At 51.0% G+C, this 22213-nt stretch overlaps 2 protein-coding genes and 1 long non-coding RNA gene across 8 annotated transcripts; 2 read left to right on the plus strand and 1 right to left on the minus strand.

Moving 5' to 3' along the window:
- Positions 1-1466: 1466 nt before the first annotated feature.
- LOC115484956 (uncharacterized) lies at positions 1467-9225 on the minus strand. The gene is made up of 2 exons (XR_003945675.2): positions 9124-9225; positions 1467-2072 (listed from the first exon to the last, which is right to left on the minus strand). It is a non-coding gene; the product is annotated as an uncharacterized LOC115484956 (long non-coding RNA).
- FBLN7 (fibulin 7) lies at positions 2158-6336 on the plus strand. Its single transcript, XM_030235581.2, has 7 exons — positions 2158-2485; positions 2585-2755; positions 3066-3191; positions 3275-3412; positions 3836-3973; positions 4982-5120; positions 5226-6336. The coding sequence occupies exons 1-7, from the start codon at positions 2173-2175 to the stop codon at positions 5596-5598; spliced, it is 1398 nt and encodes a 465-aa protein (XP_030091441.2). The 5' UTR covers positions 2158-2172; the 3' UTR covers positions 5599-6336.
- Positions 8707-22185, plus strand: ZC3H6 (zinc finger CCCH-type containing 6). 6 transcript variants are annotated; one of them, XM_050973088.1, is made up of 13 exons: positions 9166-9405; positions 13005-13185; positions 13470-13595; positions 14151-14406; positions 14607-14746; positions 14836-14952; positions 15863-15974; positions 16501-16610; positions 17087-17127; positions 17209-17340; positions 17776-18278; positions 18673-18912; positions 19767-22185. In XM_050973088.1, the coding sequence occupies exons 1-13, from the start codon at positions 9314-9316 to the stop codon at positions 21266-21268; spliced, it is 3552 nt and encodes a 1183-aa protein (XP_050829045.1). In that variant the 5' UTR covers positions 9166-9313; the 3' UTR covers positions 21269-22185. The 6 variants fall into 6 exon arrangements, with proteins under 6 accessions (XP_050829047.1, XP_050829045.1, XP_018773661.1 ...); XM_050973090.1 differs by lacking the exon at positions 9166-9405 and adding an exon at positions 8707-9111 and having other exon boundaries at positions 17087-17340; XM_018918116.3 differs by having other exon boundaries at positions 17087-17340.
- Positions 22186-22213: the final 28 nt, after the last annotated feature.

The following is a 22213-nucleotide window of genomic DNA, read 5'->3' on the forward strand; positions in this document are numbered from 1 at the left end:
TGTAATTATTCATCTTCTCCAGAAGGAGCAGAGCAGGGTCGGGTGGATGGTGCTGAGGGGGCAGCTGGCCTTGCAGGGCCTGGTGTTTTCCCCCTTTTCCATCACGTGTTGAGGTTTGTGGGATGGGCATCCCCCTGGATGATGAGTGCTCCAGCTCTACAGCCTGCTGGGGGATTTCACACTGCAAGAGATCCCCATGGAAAACATCAGCGGGAGCCCCAATGGGAACAGCGGGTGCTCCCACGTTCCCTTCTCCCTGACGGTTTCCATCCGTCCCATCCACATGCTGGGAACCATCGCTCCTGCTGCAACGCCAGGGAAACAGGAGCCTGAGGGGCTCCTGGGATGGCTGTAGCCCCCCAGACATGGCCTGGCCCTTCTCCTTTTGGGGGGAATTCTGCTGCTTCCATAGCTGGGGCTGCTCGGCAGCACCAGAGCCGGACCTAGCACCTCTTGGCTCTCCTTGGAGGACTTCGGGCTGGAAATGGGGAGAGCGGGCTGGGGAGGGGCTGCAGGAGTTGGAGAAGGGGGTACCGAACTGGGGGCAAGGGGGTTGCAGGAGCTGGGGAAGGCATTTTGGGACTCGGGGAAGGGATGCAGTGACTGAGATGGGGTGCAGGAACTGGAAAACGGGGTACCGAGCTGGGGAGGGACTGCAGGGCTGGGAAAGGGTTTCCCTGCCCGGCGCGGGTGGTCCCGGCCCCGCCGGAGCGGGGGTGCTGACAGGGGCTTCTGAACAGTGCCCGCTCGTCCCGGCAGCACCACAAACAGCTTGCGGGGGGAAAAGCCACCCTCCCGCACCCCAGCCGCGGGGGACGGATGCCCACAGCGCCCCGCCGGTGTCCCGGGGGATGGATGCCCACGGAGCCCGGCCGGTGTCCCGGGGGATGCGCGGGGCCGGCCCGGCGCCGGGGCGGGGAAGCGCCGCGTCCCCTGCACGGGGCAGCGCGGGGGCGGCGCGGGCGGGGCGGGGAGAGCGCGGGGCAGCCGGTCCCGGAGAGCGGCGGGGCCGCACCGCACCATGGCGGGGCCGCGGGGGGCGCGGGGCCGCCTCCCGCCGCCGCTGCTGCTGCTGCTGCCGCTGCTGCTGCCGCTCCCGGCCGCGCCGGCCGCCCAGGTGAGGGGGGACCGGGACCCCGGGAGGGGCTTTGGGGGGGCGCGGGGCTCCTCTCCGCTTCCCGCTCGCTCCCCGCTGCCGTGCGCCCCGACAGCCCCGCAGCGCTGCCCGCGCTGCTGCCCCGGCAAACAGGTGGGCAAAGCCCCAACCCGCGCTTAAACTGCACATGAGCCGCGCTTAAGGCGCGCGCGGCTTCTTCTGGGCTCTTTCCGCCCTTCTTACCCCGCACCTGAAGCTGCTCCCGAGCACACCGGGAGCAAAGAATCCCCGTTTGGGGCTTTGCGGGGGGGGGATTTTCCAGCTTTGCGATGGCTCAGCATCCCGCCGGAGCTCGCGCTGGCTCACGGAGTTAAACCCAGCCCTAACAAAGAGCTGTTTATTAAAGCCAGCGACGCGCCAGCATCTATTTGCTTTTGCCTCCCTTCCTCTGGGCTCGGGGTATCCCAGAGCTGCCAGCACAGCCCGGCTCATCCCCCCCGGCAGCCCGGGACCCCCGAACCCGCTCCCGGGGAAGCAGAGGACACCGAGCGCATTGCTTGGGCTGCTGTGTTTGTCTTCTCTCAACCCTCAGCAGCTCTTTGGAAACGGGAATCATTCCACAGTGCGGTTATGGAAAGGGGGGAAGAAATCCCTTCGACCAGGTGGGACAGAGGCCACCACCTCCGCTCGCTTTCCCGGAATTCCATAGCCCCCAGGCCAGTCCCCGTGCGCTCTCTCCCCACTGTGCTCCCCAGATTTCTGAGCTCTGGGAACGGCTTTGCTCTTTTTCCTCGGTTTGAAGTCAATTCCGCAGGAATCCCATAATAACGGTGCCCGTCTCCGGCATGAGTCAGTCCCGTGGGAGCGATCGGTTTGCAGGCAGGAGTCCCACCAGCGTTCCTGGCCCCGGCAGAGCTCACAAGACAGCTGTTTTCCTCTTCTTTTGTCATGTGGAAGTGGGACAGGGCTGGAGCTCCTGCAGGATGAAACATGAGTTATAGCATCTCTCCCACAAAGCGATCCCAGCTCTGCCTGGAGCTCAGGCCTAGGTGGAAAAAACTCCTGGATCTGGGTAAATGCGGGGAAAAATACAAAGTCAGGGCACTCAGGGAACATCGGATGCTGCGGAGCTCCTGCGCCAGCCTCCTCCCATGGGCAGCAGGTTGGCTCCTGGGAGGAGTGGCAGCACAGGGAGGTCCCCATCCCTGTCCCTATCCCTGTTCCCGCAGAGCTGCCTGAGCAGGCAGCAGCTCCTGGCTGCCATCCGGCAGATGCAGCAGCTGCTGAAGGGGCAGGAGACGCGGTTCTCCGAAGGGCTGCGCGCTGTCAGGAGCCGCCTGAGCACCATCCACGCCTCCCTGGCCAAGGCCGCCCCCGAGCCGCCCGCCGGTGAGTCCCTGGGACAGCATTCCAGAGAAATTGCAGGTAAAGGGTGGCTTGGAAGGATAGGGCCTTCTCCAAGCTCATCCCCTTTCCATGGTCTCGCAGCCACCTGTCCTGCCCTCCAAGCTCCTGCGGATGGGAGGAAGTTCGGCACCAAATATTTGGTGGATCACGAGGTTCACTTTGCCTGTGATCCAGGATTCCAGCTCCTGGGCTCCAGCACACGGATGTGCCAGGCCAACGGCAGCTGGACAGGGCAGGAGGCCCGCTGTGCAGGTACTGCTCATTGCCTGCCCTGGAATGTCCTTTGGAAAAGTGGATTTATATAAACACGGAGGGATATCAGGGTGCTCAAAGTGGGGAGGGATCACAGCTACCCCCCAAAATTCCAGAGATGGTTTTGGGATTTTTCTGTCTTAAGGAAAACTGGGAATTATAGCTGGAGAAGCTCAACAGGAGAGATGAGGGAAAACGGTATCCTGGCAATGATGTGCTGCAGGGTACCAAAGCATCCCGGTGTGTTCAGCATTCCTGAGCCTTGCTTCCCAAAAGGAGGTAACATGGAACGCGCTTGCTGTTCCCGCAGAGATCAGAGAGTGCTCAAGCAGCCCCTGCCAGAATGGTGGGACGTGCCTGGATGGTCTCAACCACTTCAAATGCCTCTGTCCCCCGCAGTGGACCGGAACCACCTGCCAGTACCAGGCTCAGACTGGTGGGTGACCCTTGCTGGGGCATAAATGGGAGTATTTCATCCCCCACCTGATCCCAACTCCCCATCCCGCCGTTTTTCCGCAGCTCCTCCCACCTGGAGCGTGACGGATGACCCGGCCTTCAGCCGGCAGCCCCGCTGCGCCCAGATCGCCCAGACCCAGCAGTGCAGCTGCGATCCCGGCTTCCACATGAGCGGCACGGCTTCCAACGGGATCTGCCAGGGTGAGCCGGGATACGGGATGCGGGGCTGCCTCGGTGCCTGGTCCCCTCAGAGGGTCACGAATTCACATTGGAAGGGACCACAGTGGCTCAGCCCCACCATCCCAGAGCACACAGCACGGGATTGTGCCCAGCTGGTTCTGGAATATCTCCAGTGAGGGAGTGGGGGATCGGCCGCTGCTCCAAGCTCCTTCAGGAGGCTCCAAACTCTTCATCCCAGCCATGGATGGCGGAGCTCAAACTGGGCCCAGTGTCGCCCTCTGCGGGACACCGCTGGTCACAGCCCTCAAGCTGTGCTCCCATTCCCTGGAATCTGCCATCGGCCCGCTCCCAACCCACCTCATGCCCGCTCCTCCGGCCCGCGCTCGCTCCCTGGGTTTTCCCAGGAGGCTGGAGCGAGATCTCGGTGAATCCCTGTCTCCGCAGACCTCAACGAGTGCGAGGTGTACCAGCAGCAAGGGGGACCCCGGCTCTGTGCCCACGCCTGTGTCAACATTCCCGGCTCCTTCCGCTGCTCCTGCCCTGCCGGATACGTCCTGCTGGGCGACGGCAAGAGCTGCGAAGGTGAGGAGGCTGGAATCCACTTGGCCCCAAGTGCTCTGCCATTTTCCCCCACTTTTTTCTCCATATCCAAGGGAAAGGCTGGTGTAGAGGGGAGGGGGATGATGGAGTGATGCTTTGCAGGATGGCAGCGGATGGAGGATGTTTGGATTGGCAGGAGCTCCAGCTGGATGCGGAGCTGGGTGGGGAAATGAATCCCAGGGCTGTGCTGGGGAAGGGAAAACTCCACCAGAGTGCTTCAAAAGAATCCCTAAAAATGAAAATAAAATGCTCTTCTGGAAGCATGGCTGCTCCTCTCCCTCTCCTCCTATCCCTTTCCCTCTCCCCTCTCCCTTACCTCTCTGGATGATGGAGCCACACTTTGGGTCTGCACCTCCTTGAAGACGACCCCACTGTCACTGTGGGGATGCTCCTGGAGCAGGGAATTCTTGGGAAGAGCCAAAAGTAATGTTAAACCCTCCAGAATTCCATGATCAGTTCAGAGAGGGGCAGCATCTCCCCCAACCCAAGGAAATTGGGGTGCAGGTAGAAGGCAGCGGGTGGGAATGGTGGGAGGCCAAAACTGCCAAAAGCCTCCTGAAAAACAGGGAAATTTTTGTGCCCTGAAGTGTTGATTGCTGCAGTTCTGGGTGAGAAAATCCCTATTTCCCCATTCCTCCCTGATTTTCCTGTGTTCCATGGCATCTCACTAATGCTCCCAGCAAATCCTCTGCATTCCAGCTCCTGCCAGGCATCCCACGGGTGTTCAGTAAATAAAAAGGGACGGTGTTTCCAAACAATCAAGCAGAAAGTTTGGAAAAGCAGCTGCCTTCCTGCTGGCAGAGGGCTGCTCTTAACCCATGCTGGCCTGGGGCAGAGCTTGGGGAGAGGAGATGGAATTCCGGGATGCTCCCATATTTTTTGGATCGCGTTTAACCTGTTTCAATATGGTTTTGCCTATTTTCTGATGGAAAGGTGAGCTCAGTCGGAGGCTTCCAGGCCCTGACCCCGCTTCCCCCTCCTCTTTTCCAGATATTGACGAGTGCTCCCTATCCCAGGATAACTGCACCAGCGGGAGCACCTGCATCAACACCGGGGGGGGATTCCAGTGCGTCACCCCCCAGTGTCCCCCGGCCGCCGGCAACGTCTCCTACGTCAAAACCTCCCCCTTGTAAGTGCGGGGCACAAAACCCACGGCACGGCATCCCTATGGATCACACGCCAGCGAGGCGGGCCGCACATCCCCAAAATCCTCCCGCTGCTTTTCTTTCCGCAGCCAGTGCGAGCGCAACCCGTGCCCCATGGAGAGCCGCTCGTGCCACCAGGCCCCCAAGACCATCTCCTTCCACTACCTCCCGCTTCCCTCCAAGCTCCAGACTCCGGCACCGCTGTTCCGCATGGCCACGGCGGCGGCTCCGGGCCGGCCGGGCCCCGACAGCCTCCGCTTCGGCATCGCGGGCGGCAACAACCGCGGGCACTTCGTGGTGCAGCGCTCGGACCGGCACACCGGGGAGCTGCTGCTGGTGCAGAGCCTGCGGGGGCCCCGCACCGTCCACGTGGACGTGGACATGGCCGAGTACCTGGACCGGGTGTTCCAGGCCAAGCACCTGTCCAAAATCACTCTCTTTGTCTCGGCTTATGAGTTCTAGGGGTGGTTCCTGCTCCCTGCTCAGCATCCCATGGCTCCCAGGGAAAGTCCGGGCTGGAGCTGCTCTGCAGCCACCTGGCCTCCCTACTCTGCCCCAAAGTTCTTCTTCCCATGTGGATTTACACCACCAATTTAGGTGGACAAGCATTGGGAAACCCATCCTCATCCCGGCTCCAGAGAGATGATGTCCTGCAACAGCAGATGGAAACCACAGCCCCGATTTCCTTTGAATTCCCGTTTTTTCCTTTAGGAAGCAGTGAAGCCAAGTGTGTGGGAAGAGGGAGGCTCACGGCTTTTCCTGCTCCCCTCCCTTGTTGCACCCAGTCCTGCTCCCTAAAAAACACACTTTCACTTCCCTTTGGATGCTGAGAATCCCCCTGGCAGCCTGTAGGGATTGAGGTCCGGTGCCTCAATCCCCTGGGACTGATCAGGGCTGGAACACTCCATGAACATCCACCTGGGTGCCCTCCTTGGCAAGCGGGGCAAAGGAGGAATTCCAGGGCTATCCCTGCTCCTAAATGGGGATCCCCCATGGATCCCCTTCACAGCAGAGCTTCAGCTGCATGTGGAGGTGGGAATATTCCCTGCTCCATCAGTCAGAGCCTCCATCCTGGCATAGGAATGCTGGGAAGAGCTGGGATTCAGCTTTTCCCAGGGGGATTCACCCTCCTGCTTGTGCATGTTCTGCATGTTCCCTCATCCCACTGGATTTAGTACAATTAAAGAATGATGTAAAGGACGTCACCGGAGTGAAGCACCTGATGGATATGTGGATGGGGGGAATGCTCACCTGGAGCATCCAAGGGGAATTGGGGTCTGGGAGGGCAAGAACCTGTTATCCACAGTTTTATTTTTCTGCTTTGTTTTGTTTGGGAGGGGCTGGCTGATAGGGGGGGGCTCATTCCCAGCGGAGCATCCTCATCCCTGAGCATTTTCAGCCTGGAGCATCCTTCCCCCCAAGGAATCCTCACCCTGGGAATCCTCATCCCTGAGCATCCTTTCCCCTGGGAATCCTCACTCTCGTACATCCTGCTGAGCTGCACCCACTAAAACCGTCCCCACTCCTTGTCCTGGGGAAAGAGACTTCCCAAGATGGATCTGTCTCCTCTGGGGGATCGAGCTCCTGGATTTTTGGGGGGTATAGGAGCCTGGGAAGGGGTTGGATCTCTCCAGCAGAACAAGAAGGGACATTCAGAGCCGTTGTCGGCGGATGGAGGATGTTTGGATTGGCAGGAGCTGCGGCTGGACGTGGAGCTGGGCAGGGAAATGTATCCCAGGGTTGTGCTGGGGGAGGGAAGGGAAAACTCTAGAGTGCTTCAAAAATATCCCCAAAAACCAGGAGAAAATGCTTTTCTAGAAGCACGGCTGCTCCTCTCCCTGCCGCTTCCCAGCCTGGCTGGGCACGCTCCTCCAACAGGCCATGACCCTGTTTTGGGATGATAACAAAATCTGGGAGCTGCACACCAGGAATTTGGGAGAGGACAAGCTCCTGACAGGGCAGAATAGTTTCCATCTGCTGCTTTCTCCGGATAACACAGCTGGAGACGGGCGCCTGGACCACGCTCCCGAGGCTTTTCCTTGCGGCACCATCCCAAACTGACAACATTTTCCTAATTCCCGAGGCCAGGGTGAGCTGGTTTCTCCCTTCCAGCCCTGGAAAAGTTTAAGTTCGGCTCTTTGCCTTTCTCAACCTCTGGCTGCCATTCCAGTTGACTAAAGGAGATTTTTTTCCCCTTCCCAGAGCAGCCGCTCCGGCATCTTTCAGACTTCCTGAGGTTGGAATTTGCAGAGAGAGGCTCTTCCGGTCTTGAAAAATACAACTTCCATTTGGGATAATAATATCTGGGAGCTGAAAAAAATAGCAGGAATGCTTCTGCTTCCCTTTGGTGGGCACAGCTGGCCCCAGATGTCCCAAAACCACCATTTCTCACCCCAGAATGTTCAACCAAAAATTTAGGATTCTTCCTTCGAGTCCAGAGTTAGGATCCCTTTTTTCCTTGCCTATGGCCCAGGGAGATGATGCTGAGTCCTGTGGGCATCATCTCCAGGGCTCCACCTGTGCCGATGGAGCTAATTAGTCCTAAGCAGCTCTAATGACGCTCCCCAGCCGCCACCACCTCGTCCCCTGTAGGAATGCTCTTTTCCAGCCTTTTCCTTGGATTTACCAGACTTCCCCGATGATCAGGACCCTGGGTCCTGCCTGCCTTGCTCAGGTGTGCGAGGCCCAAGGGAGATGATTCTTCCCTGAAGGATCTGAGGCTCCTCCCGCTCGGAATCCCGTGGGAATCCATGCGAGCGTTCCACCTTGTTTTTATAAAGTTTATTCGGTTGCTAGCGCTGAAAAAAGCCGAGTCCCGTATCCTGAACAGACCCGAGAGGCAGGGAGTCAGCCTGGACAGGATAAAAATGTAACTTTTCCCGGGAACGTTTGATTAAACGACATTTAAGTGACTCTGACAAACACGTCTTCCCTTCGCCCACCGCATTTTTACTAAGTGACTGTCTTGGAACCGCTTTAGCCCGGTTTTTGTCACGCCCTGACCCCGGCAGCGACTCCAGGCACGGCTTCTGTCCCGCCCTGGGGACACACTCTCTGTTTAATTACGAGCGTCACTAATTAATGACGCACGGGCCGGCTCCCCTCACACGCACCAGCCGCCAGGGGGCGCTGCCCACAGTGCGTGAGGGGGGGGGGGGGCCGGCCATGACGCAGCGGCGGGAGGGGAAGCCCATTCCCGCTCCCGGTGCCCGTCCCGGTTCTCGCCATCCGGAAGCCGCCACCCTTTTCCCCCCTTTTCCCTCCCTTTTCCCCCCTTTTTCCCCACCATTCCCGGGGGGACGCCGCCACCACGTGACGGGCGCGGGGCACGTGACACCACGCGCGGCGAGGCCCCGCCCCCTTCGCGCGCGCACGGCGGCGGCGGCGGGCGAGGGGAAGCGGAGGAGGGTGGGGCCCGCGCGTGACGTCGCTGCGAGGTTGACGGGCGTGGCGGGAAGCCAATGAGAGCGCGAGACGCGGCGGCCGCGGCCAATGGCGGCGCGCGGGGGAGGCGGGCCCAGGGCCGCGGCGGAGGAGGAGGAGGAGCGCGGCGGGCGGCGGCGGCGGCGTGAGGGGACGCGACGACATCGCGGCCCCGGCGGGCGCGGAAGACGCTGTGGCGGCGGCGGCGGCGCGTGCGGGCCGCGGGCGCTGAGCGAGCGTGTGCGGGCAAAGCGCCGGGGGCCGCTGCCGCCGCTGCTGCTGCCGCCGTTCTCCTCCTCCTCCTTCTCTTCCCTCAGCCGCCGCCGCCATTTTGTGCGAGTGCCTCGCGCGGGCGCCATGTTTGTAAGGAAGAATTAGGGCCGCCATCTCCGGCCAGCAGCACCTCCCTCCCCCCGTGTGTGTGTCCTCCCGCTCTCCTGTGCCCCGGGGCTGCCGCTCGAGCCGCCGCCGCCGCCACCGCCTCCCCGCAGCGCCCGCGCGGGGCGGCCGGGCCCGGGCGCTGAGTGCCCGTTAGTGTCTCACTAAGTAACCGTGAGTGCAAACCTTCATCATCTCTCCTCACTGAGGGGCCCGGCCCTCCTCCTCCTCCTCACCGAGCCGCCCCCAGCGCGGCCGTGCGCGCCGCCGCCGCCGCCGCCTCCTCCCGCCGCTCCGCACCGCGGGCAGCGGCGGGGCCCTGCCTTCCTCCACCTCCCTCCTCCTCCTCCTCCTCACCATACCACAGCCAGGCACAATGGCCTTTGAAAGCCTGTTCTCCAAACCCCCAAACCCAGTTCTTGACCCAAACATGCCCGACTCTGACAGGCAACATGCAGGGGACGAAAGGTCGAGTAACATTCTTCTCTCTCTCCGCTTCTCATAATGGTGGTACTTAGTGGGGTGATGCTGGTAATGATGATGATGATGCTGCTGATGATGATGATGCTCTGTTAATGTGCCTGAGGGGGTTAACGATGTTTTTGGGGGGCAGGTCACCTTCAGGCTGGAGCGGGGTGGTGGTGGTGGGGAATGCAAATTGGGGAGGGGGTTGTCACTGCATTAAAAGTGCATTTTTTTAGCAAGGTTTTAATTTTTCCTTTTGGAATGCATGCGTTTTTACATCTTCATTGATTTATTCTGGCTGGGAAGGGGGGCTGTTTGCCATTCTTTCCATCAATTGCACTTTCCAGGGGGTGTCTGTTGAATGTCACCATTGTTCTCTGTCTCAGGCAGGAAAGGGTGCTCCGAGTTGGGCGGGTTTTTTATTTTTGGCTGTTTTTGTTGATACCACAATCTCTCACTAGAGCCATATTTAACGTCATTTTCTTGCCAGATTCCACCTTACACATTTAACTGGATCTTTTTTATGCAGATTAAGGGCTGACTGACGTTATCTTTGCCACCTCTCAATCCCCATGCGCAGAAACCCAGAGTCCTGTTCCTGGTGAAAGGACCTCTGTTGCTCCCTCCCTCCTTCCCTCCCTCTTTTTCTCTCCTGCAGCTGCTGGAAATTCAAATCCTTTCTCCAGGCAGCTCTGGCCTTCCTAACTAGTTCCAAAAATACTGTGCCAGGGTGGCAGTTACCAGTGCTTGAGCCTACATCTACCCTGAGCATTCCTGACAAAGCTGCAGGAGTTAAAAACGCCGGGGTTTTGGCATTCCCGGAGCTTGGCCTCCCCCCACACAGCTCCACCACCATTTGTGGCACTTCAGAGGACCAGGAAACACTGGGAAAAAACCAAACAAACAGACAAAAGAAAAAAAAAAAGGCTTATGGGTAAATGCTAAACTGTTTCCTTGTTGTAGAAAAGAGTCCCGAGTTCTGTGTTATAAACTGGGACATGGTCCCGAAATGCTCCTCGGGTTTAGTGCAAGGGTCAGGGCAGAGCCCAGAGCTGCTGGTGCTTGTTTTCCCCTTTCTGCTTGTCCTTGGGAAATGCTCCTGGGATTTAGTGCAAGGGTCAGGGCAGAGCCCAGAGCTGCTGGTGCTTGTTTTCCACTTCCTGGTTGTCCTCGGGGAAGTGATCCCTAAAATGGGCCTGGGCTTTAGTGCAAGTCCAAGGCAGAGCCCAGAGCTCCTGGTTCTTGTTTTCCCCTTCCTGCTTGTCCTTGGGCAAGGGTGGAAGTTGTGTCGTGCTCTGTTTTCCAAGCTGAGTGCACACCAGGAATCTACTGGGATCTCTGGAGCTGGGGCAGAGCTGTGCTGTGGAGTTCCTGCAATCAGGCTGTGACTTTTCACTGTTTCAGGGATTGAAAATATCTGGAGTTCTCAAATCCTTGAGGACAAGCCCGAGTGACTCCGGGTAGTGCTGGGAGCAGAGTTTTTCCAGCTTGGAGTTCTCATCCTCTCACCAGCTGTTCCCACCAGTACAACCAGTTGTGACACTGGTAATTGTGAAATAGAGCCAATAAGTGCCACCTAACAACCTAATTAGTTTTAATTTACAAGTGTTGCTTTATAATGTTTTAATTTATGAGGTGAAGAGCAACAGTACACACGACCTGGGAGATCATAACTTGTACTTTTTCTAAAACTTTAGCTCTGTAAAATGAGTTCATTCACTTCAAAAAAGGCCCAACTCCAAAGTTCTTATGTTACATCAGGTGTGCAAATGTAGGACCAGTAAAACCAGTTCACTGCAGGCAACACCCATACTGGCAACCTCATGATTCCCAATCAATTTGTGCAGCAGGAATTCTGTTACTAGTTTGATTTGATTTGATTTGAGCTGTTGAATGATAAAGAAATTACTTAGTAAAAAATAATTTTAAAAACCCTGTCTGTCCACATTTTGAATATTCCAGTTTGGAAGGTTTTAATGCAGTTTTCTCAAGACAGGAATGTTCTTTAAATAGTTCTAGTTAATTTCTGTTGTTGATAATATTTTGGTGATGAAGGGTCTGAGCCTTCCAACACAGGGATCCAGGAAAGATTTTTCCTGCAAGGATTTTGTGAGGCTTTCTTGGTTCTGTGTGGGTAAATCCATGGCAGGGTAAGGAGTAAGTTGGAGGCAAGTTTATTTACACACAAATCAATGCCAGATTTCCCAGAAAATAGCTTGAAATTAATTTACTTTCACTTTTTACTGCTCCCAGCCACCCTCTGCTTTTATTTGATTTTCCCAGTGAAAATTCTCTGTTATTTGGAGTTATTTTCCTTATTAATTCCTAACTTCTTAAGCAGCACCTTAGTATCAAAATTTGGGGAATTTCAGTCATCAGGGAATTTTAACCTAAAGTGAATTTTTAAAATGAAATTATGGGGAATGAAATCCTCAGTAATGTTTGAGGGTAAAGATTCCCAGAATATTTCAGAAAATGCATTCTGGGTTTAGATCTTGGATTTAAGAGCTTCTGGAGTAAATCTTCTTTGGGCATAAGGAATTCTATTTTTAAGGATGACCAGAAATAAGGTCAAGGAAGGGGAGCTAAAATCCAGGTTTGAAGGTTAGAAATGAAATTAAAATACCAGAATTAGGGTTTTTTGATTCTCCCTTCTCAAATATTTGTGGAACTGCCCAGGGATTTCATCAGGTTGCTTTTCCCTGGAAGGTCATTTGGCTTCTGTGCCTTTCTGATCCATTTGAGAGCTGCTCTAGGAATCCACTCAGACAGTGGGAATGTTTTCTGGGATTGTTTTCACATGTCCAGCTCCAAGTATCTGGTGGTTGTGGGAGAGGGGGGAACTCATGAAAAGGAGGTTCTGCTCTCCCTGTTGCACAGCTCCAGTTTGGGTTTTAAATGGGAATAAAAGAAGCTAAACCAGAAGAGCCTTCCTGCCTTGGCACTTCCTTGAAAAATAACTTACTTTCCAAGAAATGGTGTATTTGACCATTATCTTTTCAATCCATATTTATCCAGTTGGATTTTTCCTTCTTTTTCCTTTTTTTTTCCCTTTTCCCACCCCCTTTTTTACATTCTTGAAGCTCAGTCCTTGGAAAATGCTTTAATGTTGTGGAAAGAACTTAGAGATTAGAGGGCTTTTGCAATCTTCCCTCTGCCATGCAATCCAAGGAATCGTATTACTGAGACTGGTTTACCTGGAAAGTTATTCCAGTCCTGGATGCATCCCAAAAGTGGAAATCCATGAGTGTAATTCCCATAGGAACTGGGACATGGGAACAACTTGTGTCTGTAGGTATTTTATGGAAGAGGATATTTTAATTGATCCTTAAGGGAATGAGTTTAACTGATATCAAAACACAATGGGATTTTTGGGATAGCTGCCGGTGTTTCAGGGATATTAATGTTCCAGTTTTATTTCATTAATGTAATTCCAAAAAATTTCACATATTGCAGAAGTCATGTCTTCTCCCTGGCATATCCATTTATCCCAAAAATCACAGCTTGGGGTTGCTTCAGACTTCATAACTGTTTTTTTCCAGTGACAGGTGAGCTGGATGATAACATGGAATTTTATTGTCTTCCTGGTATCCCTCTTCCAGGGAAGATGGAGAGCTGGAAGATGGGGAAATAGATGATGCAGCCTATGAGGATGTCAAGGAACACGGCTCGAAAGGGGAGGATAAACAGAAAAATGAGAAAGGCCATCGGAAATCCCGGAAAAAACGCAAAAAAGAGAAGGAAAAGAAAAAATCTAAAAGGAGAAGACGGGACAAGCATAAGGTTAGGAGAAACCTCAACATTTTGGAAGTTCTGATTTGATTCATGGGTGTCCAGGACAAGGATCCAAGAAATTGGCAAAGGAATTAAAATGGTTTTATTACCATTAAGACTTAAACTGGTCTTAAATGTTCAAAGTTAAGCGCAGGACTTGGAAGCTGAACCAGAGGGATTTGAGAGTTTTTAGGATAAGATGCTCAATGTAAATTTATAATTTTCTGCTCATTACATTTATGGAAAGAAGATGATTTCCTCAAAATTCCCAGCTTTTTTGTTCTGTTTTCTAGCATAACTCCCCTTCCAGCGATGACAGCTCCGACTACAGCCACGACTCTGACATGGAGCGCACGGAAAGGCCCCACAAGAAAAGCAGCAGCTCTTCCTACAGGGATTATGATTCCTCCTTCAGTCAGGTAGGAAGTTTCAAACTCATTCCTCACATCTTTATTGAGGTGACATTCCAAAAATACAAATATAAACAGTGTGGGTTTGGAAGTTTGGCTCCATCCCTGTGCCTGTGGTCCTGGATTTCTGGAAGCACATCCAGTTCTCATCTCCCTGAGGAGATTCCCAGATGTAAAGCAGGATCTGTGGTAGAAAATAAGCCTGATACCAATTTTTCTTCCATCAGGCAACAGGAATTAAGGAATCTTTATTATTAAGGAATCTCTTTATTGCCTGCACTGGATTTAGGCTGAACTCAAAGGAAAAAACTCTTGAAAAACCACTTTTCAGTATCTAAAGTTGATTCTGCTTTTTGGGAGTTCAGTTTTCTTGGCTTTTCTCAGCTGGTGAAGTAGAATTATTAAGTTTTCCTGAAGAACTGATTTTCCCTGTATTATTGATGCTTTTTCTTGGGCAAATCTGGTATTGATAAAACAGCCCCATAAATAGATTTTTAGAGCAGTTTAGAGGGGTGGGGTTTGGAAATATGGAATTGCTTCCTAATGCAATCCCTTTCCTTACAGCATGGACACGTGTCAGGGAATTACATGAGTTCCCAGAAAATGCAGCACAAAAAAAATGTCAAAAGTAAGGAATATGACAACTACAGTCATTACAGTGATGAAAACTTTGGCAATTACAACGAGGAGGAAAAGGATGAGGATTTTGCTGACCAGCTCAAACAGTACAGACAAGCTAAAGAGACTTCCAGTGGGGATTTGGGACCTCCATTCCCAAAGGAACCAGTGAAGAAACAGGGCATGAAAGGGATCCAGAAAGGTAAGGGGAGTTTTGGTGGCATTTTTGGGGTGGAGACCTGGGTGAGGGAAGCTGCCAGGGATGGTTTTCCTGGGATATTTTGGCTGGTCAGAAATAACATTTCCAACAGTAGAAAGGGAGGGATTTAATTTATTCCATTTGTCTTTCTTTGATGCCATGAAAGAACCATTTTCCCTTAATTTCTGTGATCCTTTTAAGAGGTTATTCCTGTTTTCCAGGCATTTCCCAACGAGGGAACAACTACAATGTTGGAAGAGGGCGTGGAATGCAAAAGAAACTGAAGCGCAAAGATCGTGGCAGGGGCAGAGGTGGCAATAAAGGATCCGATGGCTTCCATGAGGTACCTGCAGTTCCAGTCTTTATTCCCAATGGCTGCATCACCTGTGCTCCAAAAAGGAGCTGATAAAATGTGGATTTTTTTTTTCCCAGGATGGCAAACCAGTGAAGAAATGGGTTAATATGAGCCAGGAGTTCATCAACCAGCACACAGTGGAGCACAAGGGCAAGCAGATCTGTAAATACTTCCTTGAAGGGAGGTGCATTAAGGTAAATTTAATTTTTTTTAAAATAAATTTTTAGCAAACTGGGTGTTGAAACTCAATATTTTGTTTTCTGATGTGCTGAGGATTTCTAGATGGAATTATTTGTGGAAAAACAACCCCTTCTGTTACACATTTTGATTTAAATTCTAATAAAAATTGATATTTTTATTAATAAAACCATCCTAAACTTACCCTGAGAATGACATTGTATTAGTGACATAATTTCTCAAAAGTCTGGAATCCAAATAGGCAACAATTCCTGAATATATTAAATTATTTCCCACTGATTTGGGAACTTTGAAGGAATTGCTTTGTGGTGCTAAACTTTAAAAAGTGGGATTGGTAGAAAACACAGCAACTGAATGCTTCTCACTTTTATTTGGTTCCGTGGGATTTAGCAGTGGAATTTTTGTTTCTAACCCAAATTGCAGAAATAAAAGTGCAATGTTGTGTTTCTTGCTGCCTCTCAGTACCTTTGGCTCAGATGACTATTTGCTGCCACCTTCAGTTTTAGAAGGGACTGAAAGAGCACTTGGTGTCTTTTTCAGGAAAATAATCCTAAAAAAAATACCCAAATCTCCATCCAGCAAAAGAATCCTAAAGCATAACAGAAAATATTGAAGTAATTGAGTAAAATACTATATTTCAGTGCCTTTTTAATACAAATTCCTTGGCGAAGGCAGAAAACAGGGATTGTTTTATGTCACCATTCCATCTATTCCTTTGAATTCCAATCCAGGAGTTTTCTCTATGTTCAGACCCCCTTTATTTACAGTTTTTACTGCTTATAATGGAATTTAATGTTGGTAAAGATGAAAAATCTTAATTCAGCTGAGGAGGATGTTCTTTTTACTATACTCAGTTTTTCAGATGGATAATGGTTTCTCCTTGTTTTTTTCCCAATTTCTTTATAGGGAGAACAATGTAAATTTGATCATGATGCAGAGATTGAAAAGAAAAAGGAAATCTGTAAGTTTTACATCCAGGGTTACTGCACCAAAGGAGAGAACTGCATTTATTTGCACAATATCCTTTAAAAGTGCTTCTAAATTCACCTGAAATGTTAATTTCTATTATTTTATGTCTACTTATTTTGATAGAAATGATTTCTAAAGGTGAATGTTTTTTAAGAGACTCTACCATCTACTATGTAGATTAATTACAAGATTTTTTTCTCAAATACTTCAGAGGAAAAAATAAATAGGAAATTACTGATTTGTAACATTTTTGAAAATAAAATTCCTAGAATTTTAGATACATTTATCCACATATCCATTTTAAACCCCCCATCTGTTCCTCTTTGTCATTATTTTGGTGTTTTCCTCTGGAATTGAGACCTTTCCCTTTTTTAATCACAACTGGAAAATTCAATCTGAAGGCCACAGAAATGTCATTTTTAGGAGAATTTTAAATGGAAATAAGAGGTAAGTTGGTTGTTAGCATCCAAAATTCCTACCATCACAATGAATTCCTGCTGAAGAATTGAGGGATAGCTGCCAGCTGTATTTTATAACCTTCCCAAACTGTTAGGAATCCTTAATTCCTTCCTCACATGAATTCCCCTGCAAGTTCTACCACACAGGAGCAAAGTGTTATCAAGGAGATAAATGCAAATTCTCTCACGCGCCCCTGACTGCAGAAACCAAGGAGCTGTTGGATAAGGTGAGCCATCCAGATACTGGGAATATTGGGATTGCTGCACTCAGAGGAGAGGAGGGATGGAGGAGCTTTTTCCACGTGCTCTGGGAAACCCTGAGCTCTGGTTTATTGGGGTATTTCCTCTCCCACTGCCCACCAGGCCTTAAAAGAAAAGGGTGTGAATTTAACACTAAAAACTTGAGGAATCTTGGAATAACTCCTTCCACTCCTGTTTGAAGGAAGTGGACTTGTGGGAAATTGTTCCTTCCTGAAATAGAAAAGTATTTTCTTGGCTGGGATTTGGTGTCCTGAAAAACAACTCCCAAAAATGGGTTTAGAATTCTTTTGAGTTGGATGTCAATATCCAGCAGTATTGTAGCAAATAACAGGAAAATTGTTCATTTAAATATGGAAATAATATTTCAATAAAAGGCTCAAGACTAAATTGAACTGGAATACTGGAAAACTGATTAAATGATTGCCACATGGCTTTGTTCCAGGTTTTGAATAATGAGGAGGAACCCCAAAATGAAGATGAGAAGGAGCTGGAGGAACTCCGGAAGCGGGGCATTGTTCCTCTTCCCAAACCCCCACCGGGGGTCGGTCTCCTGCCAACCCCTCCGGAGCAATATCCCTTCTCCGAGTCTGACATGGAAAATTACCAAGATCCTTCAGGAGATTATAAGAAAATCCCATCTCTTTTTGAAATCGTTGTGAAGCCCACTGTGGATTTGGCACACAAAATTGGGAAGAAGTAGGTGTTGGAATGCTGGGGAGAACTCTCCTGGATATTTATCATTGTTCCTGTCAGGATTCTGGGCTAAGTTGAGGATCTGCCAGATAGTTGATAACAGTATTATTTAATGTTTTCCATAGAAAGGAACTTAGGCCTGACCTTCCGGAAGTTGACTCTTGGTTTGCATCTCCATCTGCAGGTGGAGCAGTTTGTTCCCTGCTCCAGTCTTTTTGTAGTTGGCTTTTTCTTGGGCAAAACTGATGGAGATGAGCAAATATTAGAAAAAATTTGGCCAAGTTAAGGAGTGTGGAATGGGTGTAGTTGGAAAAAAAATGCTCCTTTGGGAATTTTATCCAATGTCAGATAAAGTTCTAGTGGGAGGGAGCGAAGAGAGCCAGCTGTTGGTGTTTGTAGGTCCAAAATTTGATTCCTTAAATTTTCTTCTGCTTCCAGGCCACCAACCTTCTACAACAGCGCGTCACCCCCGCGGCCGCCGTTCCAGGGCAACGACCCACATTCCCAGCACATGTACAATCCAGGCTCGAGTCCAGGGCCAGGTCCTGGCATGTCCCAAGGACACAACGGGCCCCCGATGCACCCCGGTTCTCCTGGGCACCATCCCTGCGGAGGCCCCCAAGGGCCGGGAATGCCTCAGAGCCCCCCCATGCAGGGCGTTCCTCCAGGGTACATGGGCCCGCAGAACCAGACTGGAATGCCCATGCAGGGGCAGCAGGGTGGGCCACCCCTCACCCCTCCGGGGATGGGAGGATCCTACAATTCCCCTGGAGTGCAGGGACACATGGTGAACATGCCAAGGGACAATCACTGCCCCCCGGGGCCACAGTACCAGCAGATGCCTGGCGAGTACGAGCCCATGCAGAACCCGGCTGACTTCTACGACAACTATTATTCCCACCAAGCTGTACACAACTTCCAGCCAGCCAATAATTCTGGAGGTAAGGACATCTGCTGGATGAATTTTGGATAGAAACTTCCTGGAATCTCTTCAGTGTTCTGGCTTTCTCAGCTGGTGCTGTTCAGTTGTGTTGTTAAGTCATGTTATACTTTAGGGTGAAATGGGATATTGGGAAGAAATCCTTCCCTGTGAGGGTGGGGAGGCCCTGGCAGAGTTTTCCCAGAGAAGCTGTGGCTGCCCCATCCCTGGAAGTGCTCCAGGCCGCGTTGGATGTGGCTTGGAACAGCCTGGGATAGGGGAAGGTGTCCCTGCCACGGCATGGAACTGGATGTCCTTTAAGCTCCTTTCCAACCCAGTTCATTCCTTGATTCCATGTTTTAGCTAGCTATCAACATTTCTCTAGGATAACTGCTAACTGGAGTTTTGTCCTGCAGATGGAGCATGGCACGGAGAATTTACGGATCACCAGGCTCACCTCATGGCTCCAGAGTCCCATCCAGGCGGGAGCGAGTCAGACTGCATGGGTGGCCACATGGGCCACAACCAGGGCATCAACGTGCCCGATTTCCTGCCGGCCATGCAGAAGGCCCTGTATGTGAGGCTCAGCCAGAAGCACCAGCGGGATGGAGACTCTGCCAGCAGCCAGGGCCAGAGGGCCATGAGCAAAGATGAAGGTGAGCAGGGTTTGGTTGGAATTCTCATCATACTTAATGGCTGTGGTCAATAAATCGGTTGACGTTGACTCACGTCATGTCACTCTTCACAGTTAGTGGGAATAGTTATTGGAAGCAGCAGCAGCTCAGTATTTTCAGCTCTTCTTCCCAGCTTGATCTTAGTGTAGGTTCAGTCCATCCTAACTCCGATGAATAGTCTTTGGATCTAATTGCACTTTTAAAAGGTCCTTTGGTTGATAATTACTTTGAAAATCCCTTGTTGGACCAGAGGGGTTGTTTCTCACTGCCAGGACTGGAAGTGCATCCTCTGTCCTCTTTCTTCATGTGCACCTCTTGATCTGTTTCCTCTAGAGCAGCATTTTTGCTTCTCTGATAACGCTCTGAAATAAAATACTGTAATTTCTTCCCTTCCTGAATCTCAACCTCTCCTACAAACTTTGGGATTTGGATTAAGTAAGGCAGCAAATTTGTAATTTACTTGGATTAAAGACCATTACAAGGGGCCATTTTACTTTTCCTTCTCCTGTCAAGACTCAGATTTTAGAAACTTTTTTTTTACTAGTACCGATAGGGATTGTTTGAAAGCAGGTTACTTTCCCAGATTAATATTGATGGGTATGGAGATGCTCCCAGGCTGTGTTGCATTCTATCTTCACTACCTCCAGGTTTTTATGTTATGGCATTTCTTTAATTACATGGATTTTGGTCATTTGAGGTTTTGGTTTTTATGACAGTGGGAATGATTTAATATCACATTTTTTCAGTTTGACTTTACTCCCATTAGGGAGTGTTGGATTCTCCAAGAATTATTTGCCGGAATAATCTAAATTTTGTGGCATTTCTTTGATTTTTAGATGACAATGTCAACTGGTATTCCAGTAGTGAGGAGGAAGAGGGGAGCAGTGTTAAATCAATCCTCAAAACCTTAAAGAAACAAAGCGAAAACTTTAGGAATCGGCAACAACATTCCACGGAGCAGCACATGCTTGGGATGCCAACGGATCCCAGGCTGGCAAAAGACAAAGGTGTGGGGCCTCAGGCTGCTGACCCGAGACTCCGGGCCTCTCCAAGGCCCAATCCCAGGAAGCCTTCGGAGTCGGCATCCCTGGATCCCCGGCTGGCCCGTGATCCGCGGATGCACAAGGTCAGCGAGGGCGGCCATCCCGGCCCCTCCCTGGCTGGGGCCAAGCTGGATTTGCACCACGCCCACGCCGGAGTGAAGGTCAAGCAGAAAGGGCTGGATGATGACGAGGAGGACTCGGAGAGGGAGCTGAGGGAACGAGCTTTCCTCATTCCCTTGGAACCTCTGCCGGGCGTCACGTTACGGGATCCCCGCTCCCAGCTGCGGCAGTTCAGCCACATTAAGATGGATGTGACCCTGATGAAACCCAACTTTGCCAAGCACATTGTGTGGGCCCCCGAGGACTTGCTCCCAATCCCTCTGCCTAAACCCGACCCCGTCTCTTCCATCAATTTACCTCTCCCTCCACTCATTGCTGACCAGAGACTGAATAAACTGCGGAATTTGAAGAACGATCCACACCCCAACGCGATGCCAGCTGATCCCCGGCTCGCTGCCAAGGCCAAAAACAGCCTTGTGGGCCGGGGTGGCTACTTGGATCCACCCACAGATTCCCATGCCAGTAGCTCCAGCAAACTGGGGGATCCTCGCTTGCAAAAGAACGTTGATCCCAGACTCCACAGACTGTCGAGTGCAGACACTCACCACGGAGTCGGGAAGGATTCCCACCCTCCCAAGTTTGACCCCCGGCTCGCCAGAGCTGCTGCCAGCTCATCCCAGCCCTCAGAAGCCACGACTCCAAAATCCGACCCCGATGCTCTGCCTCCCTATGCGCCCAAATTATCATCCAGTGGCGTTAGGCTGGGAAGTCCCGGCTCCATCCTGAGTGGGATCAGTTTGTATGATCCCAGGGATCACAGCTCATCCTCGGACACGGCTCCAGCCAGTTTGGGAGAGAATGGAGAGAACCAGAAAAAAAGCATTTTGAAAAATTCCAGCAAAAATGAGCCGAGTCTCGCGGAAGATGCATCCCAGCAGAAGGCTGCCTCCAACACGGAAAAACCCACGGAAGGATCAGCGGAAGCTGCTTCAGACAAGGCAAACAGCACCAGTAAATCTCAGGCTAAACACTCCAGCGCTGCCCCTGCCGTCCATAATCTCCCAATCCAGGCTCTGTCGGGGTTAATCCGGCCACAGTACAGCGACCCCAGGCAGGTGAGGCAGCCCGGACAGGTAACGCAGGCCCCGGAGAGCGATCCCAACGGGGAGTCGGATGATAAATCCTTAAAAGATGTTTTCAAGACTTTCGATCCAACTGCTTCCCCTTTTTGTTAGCAGACAGCTTTGGAGTCTTTTTACCGTTGTGGGTATTGCAGTTCTCTGCTGTTTTGTACCTGGGTTACCTCTTTTGGCTTTATTTATTTTTAAATTATAATTCCCACCACTTTTCAGCTGCTAATCTCCGAACCACACGCAGTTCTCCAGTACGCTCGAGTGTTTGCAAAGCTGTGGTATTTTCTAGAGAATCCTTTTTCTTTCCAATTTCAGGGAGACTAATAATTGACCTGTAGAAAGGAAACCAATCCCCCCGGATCGTGTTAGAGCTGAAAAAAGCACTTTCATTGTAAATAAGTCATGGAAAATTCCCAGAGCTGTATATGTGTGAGCTGCCTCTTTCCCAACCACCACTTAGATCCGATTGCCACATTTGTATAGATCCAAGCAATATTATGTACATGAATTCCCGGGAGAGATGCCGTTCCAGGACTGCCAAACCCCTGAACTGATGGAAAACCTCACGGAAATGAATTCAAAGGAAAGCGTCGCTCCTCCTTTTCCAATGAGTTGATGTAAGACACGGACAGTTTTTATTCCTGCAGTCAATATTAGTGTAAAAGAGACTATATCACATATTGAGGATGAAAAATGTCATATCTTTTAAAAGTATTTTATTCTATGCTGTACATAGAAGAAATTGTGAAGTACATAACTAGCAAAAGTAACTGTTCGAAGTGGAGAAAACTACATTGTCTAATACGGAAAAAAAAAGGTTTTTATTTAATTTTTTTCCACGCCTACACGATTGGGATTTAGTGCTCCGAGTTCCATTGTGGTGTTCATGTATTTCAACGTATTTTTGTATTCAGCTGCTTAATTTGTATTGCTTTTTTTGTATGGCTGTAACTGCAGTACTTGTATTCATGGTGTCTCGACGACATTTTTAACAAAACAATTAAAAAGGGTACAGTTAATTCCTGGTGACGACTCCGTGTGCATACG

The sequence above is a fragment of the Serinus canaria genome, chromosome 3 (assembly GCF_022539315.1).
Source record: "Serinus canaria isolate serCan28SL12 chromosome 3, serCan2020, whole genome shotgun sequence".
Taxonomy (NCBI): domain Eukaryota; kingdom Metazoa; phylum Chordata; class Aves; order Passeriformes; family Fringillidae; genus Serinus; species Serinus canaria.